Here is a 9,397-nt window from a genome sequence, read left to right on the forward strand (position 1 = left end):
GGTGTGACTGTGTGTGTCCAGGTGTGACTGTGTGTGTCCAGGTGTGACTGTGTGTCCAGGTGTGACTGTGTTTGTGTCCAGGTGTGACCTATACGTTTCCAGGTGTTGATTGTGTTAGTCTGTTTTTGTTGCAGCTGTGGACGAGCAGAACGCTCAGACCCAGCAGCACGTCTTCTCAGTGGGTCGTTCTGAGCAGCAGGTGGGTCTGGTTGAAGAGGAGGAGGAGGAAGACGGGGAGGAGGACAAGTCGTCCCTGCAGTCGTCTTTCAGCTCCAAACAGCGCAGCAGCCGCAGACGTGAGGACGGGTAGCTGAGGACAGGTGAGACTCGTTCTGGACACGCAGAGGTTCACCCGTTTGTCTCTCTGCTCTCAGTCAGCAAGACGCCGTGTGAGAAACTGATCCATAAAGGCGGCCTGTTACCGGGGAGCTCCACTTCACTTCCTGTTCATACAGGAAGTAGAGACAACATGCCTATGCTGAACACAAAGATCTTGTATCCAGGTAAGATGCTCTCCACCTGCTTCACCTGAATGAGTTCCTGTGAGGTTCTGGAGCTTTGTGTCTGTGTTCCAGGCACTCTGACCAGCAGCTCGGTCATCACTCGGCTGCTGGTCAACGCCGACCCGTTCAGCTGCGACGCCGACAACATGTGAGGCCGCGACCGCACACCTTTACCTTTAGGCTGAGCACGCGTGTAACAGCCGTGTTTCTGTTTCAGGGACTGCTACACAGAGAAGTGCGTCATGAACAACTACTTTGGCATCGGACTCGACGCCAAGATCACGCTGGACTTCAACAACAAGAGAGACGAGCATCCGGAGAAGTGCAGGTACAATAAAAACAAACCTTTTTAATTCAGAAAACACGTTACCTTTATTACCTAAAAACAATTGTTCACTGAAAATTGTTGTATTTAAAGGAGGCATGTTATGCAAAATCCACTATTTCAGCCCTTTACTGAGGTCTCTAGGAGTTCAGAAAAGTTGAATTTTGTCTCTCCAGTGCTGCATAGAGATCTCTAGATTTTACTGGGTCATATTTTTGGTCCATTCAGATTTTATGTTTTGTACAGTAATGTCAGTATTTGACTTTCGGCTGACCAATTTCACGAAGCCGCCATTTTTATTTCCCATTTCAATTTTGTAGTCCAGGTTCAAGGATGCTAAAGGTACAAGTGGATCAAGTCCAAATGCTTGAGTGTATTAACCCAAACAATTCAGATCAGATGAAGGGAAATGGGAAGAAATGAGGCTGATTCTGAAACATAAAACTTTCTAATTTAAAGTGAACACATCTTAAATGATCTGAGTTTTTGAAAACAAGAAGTTTTTATTGTCAACAAAGGTCGATTTGTCTGTCCAGTCTTGCATGTTGGATTCAGAAAATGTTACCACAACCTGACTGAACACATCTTGGAAACGAGGCTTCAACATAGTTAGCATAGTGAGCGCGTTAGCTAATGCTATCATTACCGAATGCATTTGGATCATGTGCTCCCCAAAACAGAAAAAAACACAAAAAAAGCCAAACTGTTTATTTAATATTATTCAAAACGTACATTGTGGTTCTGACCTAAATTAGGTAACAGCTAGCACACTGTGCTAACATTAGCAAAAGGCGCAATGCTACAGCTAGCAAAACATGGCCAGGATGTCACATCAACACATGACTTCATGTCTAAAATAAAGTTTGTTGTTATTTGTAGTTTCGCTCTAAGCTCAGTCTGTCAGACCTTCAATCAGACGAAACCTTTCGGTAAAATCCGTTTTGATTCTGGCGCAGGTAGCTGAAGCTCTGTGGTTTTAAACTGAATTCGTTCCCAGGATATTCTCTTCACATGTCTGATTCTGTCTCTTCAGGAGTCGCACAAAGAACTTGATGTGGTACGGAGTGTTGGGAACCAAAGAGCTGCTGCACAGAACCTACAAGAACCTGGAGCAGCGCGTCCTGCTGGAGGTCAGAACCGGCGCCGCGGTAAGCCGTGCGGCTGCAGCAGGCGGCGGGTCACTCAGTGTGTCGTCTGTTTCTGCTGCAGTGTGACGGGCGGCCGATCCCCCTGCCCAGTCTGCAGGGCATCGCCGTGCTCAACATCCCCAGCTACGCCGGGGGAACCAACTTCTGGGGCGGGACCAAGGAGGACGATGTAAGAACTGTCCGTCTGATCCGTCTCTGGTCCGGTTCTCACTGGGTTTTAGTGGCTATGAAAACAAACTGGGAGAACTGGAGCGTGAGGGAGACCAGTGACTGGCTGACCAGTGATGTCCTGGTGTCCGTTTGTCCCTCAGACCTTCACGGCGCCGTCTTTCGACGACAAGATCCTGGAGGTGGTTGCCGTGTTCGGCAGCATGCAGATGGCCGTGTCAAGGGTCATCAACCTGCAGCACCACCGCATCGCCCAGGTACCGGTCCAACTGTCTCCTGTCCCTCCATGTCCCTGTCCTGTGTGTCTCACGGTGTCTCCGCTCCTCAGTGTCGGACGGTGAAGATCACTGTCCTGGGGGACGAGGGCGTCCCGGTCCAGGTGGACGGGGAGGCCTGGATCCAGCCTCCCGGCTACATTAAGATCATCCACAAGAACCGGACCCAGACCCTGACCAGAGACCGGGTGAGTCCCTCTGCTGGTTGTCTGTACCGTGGTTCTGGTTCTGGTCCTGGTCCTGGTCCAGGCCCGGCTGGGTTCTCAGAGCGTCTCTGTGTCCTGCAGGCGTTTGAGAGCACCTTGAAGTCCTGGGAGGACAAGCAGAAGTGTGAGTTCCCTCAGCCGTCCCTGCCGCCGCAGCCGGAGACGGTCTCTGAGGACGAGGCGCTGCTGGTCAGCGAGTTCGGTCAGGCTGCTGGAGCCCTCATCCACAGGTACGTCCTCCATGTCCTCCGAATGTCCTCCATGTCCTCCGAATGTCCTCCTGCATCGGTCCGGACCCTGACGCCGTCTCTGCTGGTTCCAGCATCCGGGAGGTGGCCCAGTTCCACCACAGCATGGAGCAGGAGCTGGCCCACGCCGTCAACGCCAGCTCCAAGGCCATGGACGTGGTCTACGCCAAGAGCCCCGAGGTGCGTCCCCTGCCACTCTGGAGGCGTCCGTCAGCTGGACCGGAACATCTCTCCCGTCCCACTGCAGTTCTGGTGGACTGACCAGAACCTTCTGTGTTTCAGGCTCTCAGCTGCAGCTCCGTGGTCCACATGGTCAGCGACGTCAAAGCTCTGCTCAGCGAGACGGAACTGCTCCTGGCCGGGAAGATGTCCATGGTAGCCGATTCCTATCACTGGGTTCTGTTCTGGTTCTGGACTGCCAGAACTGAAACAAGCTCCGCCGGGTCTTAGGGAGAACCGGACCCTGCTGTCCAGGTTTAGACTGTTGGATGGATGTTTGGACAGTTTGAATGTTGGAGGGTTTGGACGGATCTTTAGATGTTGGACGGCTTGAATGCATGTCTGTACGTGAAACGGACATTTGGACCGGATGTTTGGACTTTGAGCAGGTGGTACCTGTTGGACTGCAGAGGTCCGGTTCCCTCTATGACCCGGTTGATGTTGTATTAGTATCACTAATCACAGAATTGATTGTGTTGTTCTGATGGCTTTGATTGTAGCTCCAGGTTCTGACCGTGGTTCTGTAGTTCTGACTGGTTCTGTGTCTGTGCAGCAGTTGGACCCGCCTCAGCAGGACCAGCTGAACGCCGCTCTGGGTTCTGTGGCCCAGGAGCTCCGCCGCCTGTCAGACGTCCCTTGGTTGTGTCCTGTCATCGACCCGTCGGACCAGGAGGTAAACCTCCTCCGTTCTGAAGAGCAAGTGACCGGGTTCTGTTTCAGTTCGGACCGACTCAGGATTCGGGTTTGTCTCTGTCCAGGGTCCTCTGGCGGACTTTTCCAAACGGAGTCAAAGTGGGAAATTTCGTCTTGTCTCAAAGTTCAAGAAGGACAAAAACAACAAGAACAAGGAGATGTGCACCACCCTGTCGCTGCCAGGTGAGCTCAGAACCGGTCCAGTCTGTCCACAGGGTCCGGTGCCACAGAACCACATAAAGGTGTCTTTTCTCTGTTTGGGTCTTCCTGTCTGTCTGAACCACTTTCTGGGTGTCTTAGTTCACCAGTGGGGAACCGAGGAGGTTGGAGCCTGGCTGGACTTCCTCTGTCTGTCTGAGTATAAGGACATATTTAGTGGACACGATGTCCGAGGAGCCGAGCTGATCCACCTGGAGAGGAGAGACCTGAAGGTGAGGACACTCAGAGGGACAGAGAGGGACACAGGGAGACAGAGAGAGAGAGAGGACAAACAATCGAGAGCTACATTCACGTTTCTATGCTGGACAGATGTTTGGACATTGAATGGATGTTTGGTCGGATGTTGGATGGATGCTGGACGTTGGATGGATGNGGATGCTGGGCGTCAGACGGATGTTTGGTCGGATGTTGGATGGATGTTTGGTCGGATGTTGGATGGATGTTGGACGGATGCTGGACGGATGTTACGTCAGATGTTGGATGGATGCTGGGCATCAGACGGATGTTTGGTCGGATGCTGGTCGGATGTTGGGTGGATGTTTGGTCGGATGCTGGACGGTCGGTCTGACGGTCCGTTGGGTCTCAGTCCGTCTTGCCGTCCGTCTCCAGGACCTCGGGGTGACGAAGGTTGGACACATGAAGCGGATCCTGCAGGGCGTCAAGGAGCTGACGAGGAGCAGCAGCGCCAGCGAGGCCTAGCCGCCTGCAGGTCGGTTCTGAAGGTCCATTTGGGCTCGATGTCCTTCGCTCTGGTTCTGGTCCCACTTCATTGTAACTGGGTTCTTGTTTTGTTGCTTAGGAACCGCTGCCCGCTGTCCTCCTACCTCTGCTGCCTTTCTCCGCCCTGTCCAGCCAGAAACCACCGGACCGGACCAGGACCAGAAGCGGCCCTCAGAAACACCAGGCAGAACCTTCTACAGAAACCTCCTGGTTCCGACCCGGGGAAGAACCAATCAGATGATCCATGAGTGCCTTCCCTCTCCAACCAGAACCGCCGGTCCAATCAAAGAATCAGGACCAGAACCATCAGATGGGTCCGGATCAGGACCAGGACCATCTCGGACTCTCTGAACATTTCAACGGGCCTCTCCTTCGAGGCGACACCAGTTCTGATGAGTCGGAACCAACTGGACCTCAGGCCCGGTTGAGGCGATTTGGATAATGACATCTTCAGGTACTGATCAGAACTGGATCTCCTATAATCCAACAGAACCGCAGACTGGTTCTGAGTTCTGTTGATGGTGGAGATTCCTCTCAGACTGGATCAGAACCCTGACCGGGTTCTGGTAGAACAGGACAGCAAGGTCCGGCAGCAGCTCTGTGAGCTGGATTCTGGGTCAGAGTGAGCCAGAACCGAACCACTGAACTATTAGATGAATATGCTGACCCAGCCGACCCAACAGAACCTCCCCGGGTTTGCCGTTTTGGACCAGAACCTAGCAGAACCCTTTTAAAAAAATCAAACCTTTAATGTCCCAAACACCCGGACCAGAACCAGAAAGTTGTGCCTGTGGTTCTGGATGGATTAAACCAGTTTACAGGATTCACACCAGCTGTGGTTCTGATGACACCCGGTCAGAACCCGATCCAACATTTCAGCCTCATCAATGGTTTTGGGTCCAAATGTTTTATTTTGAAACTACAACGACCCATCAGGTTGAATCAGAACCCTGACTGGGTTCTGAAGAGTTAAGGACCGCCCTGCTGGATCTGATTGGTCAGATTCCAGGAAGTCCCGCCCCCTGGAGGCCTGCAACGCACCAGCAGGGGGCGACCAATCACAGACTGAACCTTCTGATCAATCTGGTGGAGATTCAAAGAGTTTACCCGAACATTTATCGATGGGTGCCTTAAAGACGCGGCGGCCGGTCAGAGGTCAGCCGGTCAGAGGTCAGAGGTCAGCCGGTTGATCTCAGATCAGGCCGCGGTTTATTTGTTTGTTTCTTTTTTTCTCCAGCTTCATTTTTCTACTGATCTTCATCGTTCTTCAGTTGATGTTCAGATTCAAGATTAGGACGTTTCCAAATCTTGTTCCAGATGTTTGTATTTTTGGCTCCAGATGTTTGTGTTTGGTTCCAGTTTCAATCTGGACCCAGACGTTTCCAGAACCCGCTCCAGATTCCCCAGAGTCTGGACTCAATCCTGATTCCCATGTTTTCATTGTCCAGGTGTTTCAGTCTGGTTCCAGATGTTTCCGCGTCTTCGTCCGAGCTTTTCTGGACCCGGTGGACATGTCGGATCTGTCAGGTTCTGGACCAGATTGTTCTGTTTCTGGGTCCTAATATTCCAAAGTTTGGATCAGATTACAGATGGTTAACATCTGGATCCAGATTCATAAACATCTGGATCCATTTGTTCCACAGTCTGGGTCCAGATGTCTCTGAGTTTTGATCTAGATGTTTTTGTCTGGTTCCAGACATTTTTGAGTTCTGTTTTAAATATTTCAAATTCTGGATCTGTGTGGATCTGGATCCTGAAATGTACGAGTTTGGATCTGGATCTGGCTCCAGATCCAAACAGGTTTACATCCACGTGCTTTTGGTCCTGGATTCTCATATCTTAGAGCGCTCTCCACCTCTGGATCCAGATGTTTCTGAGCTTCAGATATTTTCATGCCTGCATCTGGATTTTCCAGATGTTTTCGAATCCTGCTGCACATATTTCACGGTCCAGATGTTTCAGATTCTGGATCCTGACATCCAGATTCTTCAGGTGTTTCATGTCGCCATCGTGTTGCATTCGTGATCCAGATGTTTCCCAATCTCCATCCTAGCATTTCACATTCTAGACCCAGAATTTCTTAGCCCCAGCTGGTACAGACGTTTCAGTCTGGATCCAGATGTTTCAGATTCTTTGATGTTTGTGCCTCACGCCCCGAATTTCAGCGTTTAAATTTTTTCCAGGTTCTGAATCCAGATGTGTGTTTTAACCTCTGGATCCAGACCCAGAGTCGTCCTGATCCAGATGTGCCCTCCTCCTCCTCCTCCTCCTCCTCGTCAGTGCCTTGCTCCAGGGTGCGGTGCAGTGCTGGTCTCATCCTGCCTGTATTTATTGTGTAATTTATAAACCGTGACACTGTTCCGGTGGTGGGAGCGCCCCCTGCTGCGCCGTCACTGTAGATGCACAGAAACCTGTGGAAGATAAATAAACTTCATTTCTCCTCTGAAACGTTGCGGCTCCGCTTTTCCTTTTAGCTCCGCTGAGTTCAACTTCAAACTTATTTCATATTTATTACCTAAAATACAGTTTTAGGTAATAAAACATTCTTTTAGTGATTGTCGCAAAAGATGCATCTGCAGCTAAAAAGTCCTTCAAACAAACTTTTAATCTTTTTCCAGATTTTTTTTGTCTTTTCAGCAACAAAAAATTGTTGAACAGTTTATTAAAAATCCGTGTTTTTATCAGTGTTTGTTGTCAACTGGATGTTTGTTTTCCCTTTTACTGTTAAATTCAAAGAAGAAACCTGGATGAATACTTTGGTTGCACCTCAGTTTCCATGGTAAGATGTTAAATAGTCTCTTATTTTGAAAGGCTGGTTTTTAAATGTGAACCTGCATAAAAATGCCTGACCTGGCAAAACCACGTTAAGTCATTCTTGGATGGTGATCAAGTAAAGGGCCGCCCAAAATCATTCTGAGAACCACAAATGGCCCCCGGACCGCACTTTGGATAAACCTGAACTAAGTAATTATTTCAGCCTTAAACCTGTTCCAAAAAGTCTGAAACCGGTTTGAGTCGGGATGAAAACACTTTTCTAACTGGTTTCAGACTTTCTGAACCAAAGCTTCTCATTTGTTCCTCAAATTCAGCAATAAGATAAAAATAAATAATTTAATTTTATGCGAGATGTCAAGGCAGAGTCCCAGTTTCCGACGGTAAGTGAATGCATCCTGATGTAGAGTTTTAGTTTATAGAAACTGATTCTGAGATGAGGAACCTGCAGCACTAAAAGATTTAAATAATTTTTTATTATTAAACATTATTTTCTTGCGATAAGCAGCTGAGTCATAAATTTTCACTCCAACATGAAAACATTTATAAAACGGTGTCATTTATTTCCTGAACATTTTGTTCTGACCCGTTTGAATAAATCAAGTAACTCCAGGTTGGGACGTGAAAACGTTTTTTTTTGTTCGTTTTTGATGTTAAAGAGGAAACTGGTGTTGAAATCACGGTGGGCTAAGTTTCCCCTGCAGCTTGTCTTGCAGGATGTTGGTTTTCCACACCAATAACAAACCCAGCGGCTGCTTCCACTGAACAAACAATCACTCTTCTTCCTCAGAAGAAGACGACCTTTGACCTCCTGCTGTATAGGTGAGTGATGGAAACCGAACTTTTTTCCCAGAACTTTTGGTCTTTTCTCTCTCCTTGTTCACGGTTCTGCTGTGAGTCAATATTTGAACTGTGGTTAAAAGTCGATCGATGAGCTGGACCTTCATTTGGCCGGAGGACTGACGCTCCGGAGGCAGACATGTTGTCGTCCATGACGGCGAATCTGGGCTTCCTGCTGAGCTGCTCCACGCTGATCCAATGTTCAGGTGAGACCCGGATCCACCGGATCCACCGGATCTGGATCCAGATGTAGAGAACCGGGAGATCGACACCTTCTCTGACGCCGTGGAGTCTTTAAAATGAGATTCAGACCGTTGACCATCAATACGGTTAATAATTAAACAAGCAGCGGTGACCGCTCTGGCCACCGTACATAGAAAAAACAGGACCAAATGTCCGCTAAAAAAAGTCTAGAAAAAAGGGAATTTACAAACTCCAAAAGTCAAAACCTTGAGGGAAAATCTCAGAAATTGTGAGATTAATCTCAGCAATTTTCTAGAAAAATTTCCACATTTTCTGATTTTAAAAACTGAAAATATCAGATTTTTGAAATTCAGAATAAAAAAACTTGAAAAGTTTTTTCTAAAATTGTACTTCTCAAACTGAAATTCCAAAACATTTTGTAGAAAATTTGAGATTAATCAAAATTTTTCAGATTTTTTTTCTAGCAAATTTTTTGACTTTTTCAAATTTACTCTTTTTTTTCTGTGTACAATGGCCCTAATGTGCCGTCGTAGGTCAGGCGACGTCTGAGTAAAGTTTTATTTACTCCTCAGTCTTCATCGACCAGCCGACGGCGGTTCAGGTGCTGCCGTCCTCCACTAGGAGGCGCCGTGCCAACGCCTTCGCTCTGGAGGAGATGCTGCCAGGAAACCTGGAGAGGGAATGTTACGAGGAGCGCTGCTCCAAAGAGGAGGCCGCCGAGATCTTCCACACCCACGAGACCACAGTACGACTCACTCTGGGGCCACACTGGGGGCCAGGGGCCACACTGAGGTCCAGGGGCCACACTGGGGACCGGGGGCCATATTATGGGACAGGAGGCCACACTGGGGGCCAGG

The 9,397-nt window shown here is 48.9% G+C and overlaps 2 protein-coding genes across 3 annotated transcripts in view; both read left to right on the forward strand.

The window, feature by feature from the left end:
* The window catches only part of dgkd (diacylglycerol kinase delta), an 18,236-nt gene extending 11,064 nt beyond the window's left edge, over positions 1–7,172 (forward strand). The window contains exons 16-31 of one of the 2 annotated variants that reach the window (XM_008426739.2): positions 135–296; positions 375–503; positions 576–651; positions 721–831; positions 1,862–1,958; positions 2,038–2,145; positions 2,288–2,401; positions 2,473–2,607; positions 2,707–2,855; positions 2,948–3,053; positions 3,156–3,248; positions 3,646–3,765; positions 3,851–3,968; positions 4,086–4,216; positions 4,614–4,713; positions 4,804–4,895. In XM_008426739.2, the coding sequence (XP_008424961.1) occupies positions 135–296; positions 375–503; positions 576–651; positions 721–831; positions 1,862–1,958; positions 2,038–2,145; positions 2,288–2,401; positions 2,473–2,607; positions 2,707–2,855; positions 2,948–3,053; positions 3,156–3,248; positions 3,646–3,765; positions 3,851–3,968; positions 4,086–4,216; positions 4,614–4,703 (1,739 nt within the window). In that variant the 3' untranslated portion in view covers positions 4,704–4,713; positions 4,804–4,895. Of the gene's footprint in view, positions 1–134; positions 297–374; positions 504–575; positions 652–720; positions 832–1,861; positions 1,959–2,037; positions 2,146–2,287; positions 2,402–2,472; positions 2,608–2,706; positions 2,856–2,947; positions 3,054–3,155; positions 3,249–3,645; positions 3,766–3,850; positions 3,969–4,085; positions 4,217–4,613; positions 4,714–4,803 lie in introns of both variants that reach the window. The other variant, XM_017308379.1, reaches the window with a different exon arrangement.
* An 811-nt stretch (positions 7,173–7,983) lies between these two features.
* LOC103475255 (coagulation factor IX) overlaps positions 7,984–9,397 on the forward strand; it is a 7,744-nt gene continuing 6,330 nt past the window's right edge. Inside the window, exons 1-3 of the mRNA XM_008426740.2 lie at positions 7,984–8,318; positions 8,420–8,542; positions 9,113–9,285. Coding sequence (XP_008424962.1) covers positions 8,476–8,542; positions 9,113–9,285 — 240 coding nt within the window. The 5' untranslated portion in view covers positions 7,984–8,318; positions 8,420–8,475. The remainder of the gene's footprint in view (positions 8,319–8,419; positions 8,543–9,112; positions 9,286–9,397) is intronic.

This window comes from Poecilia reticulata, linkage group LG13 (genome assembly GCF_000633615.1).
Source record: "Poecilia reticulata strain Guanapo linkage group LG13, Guppy_female_1.0+MT, whole genome shotgun sequence".
Classification (NCBI taxonomy): domain Eukaryota; kingdom Metazoa; phylum Chordata; class Actinopteri; order Cyprinodontiformes; family Poeciliidae; genus Poecilia; species Poecilia reticulata.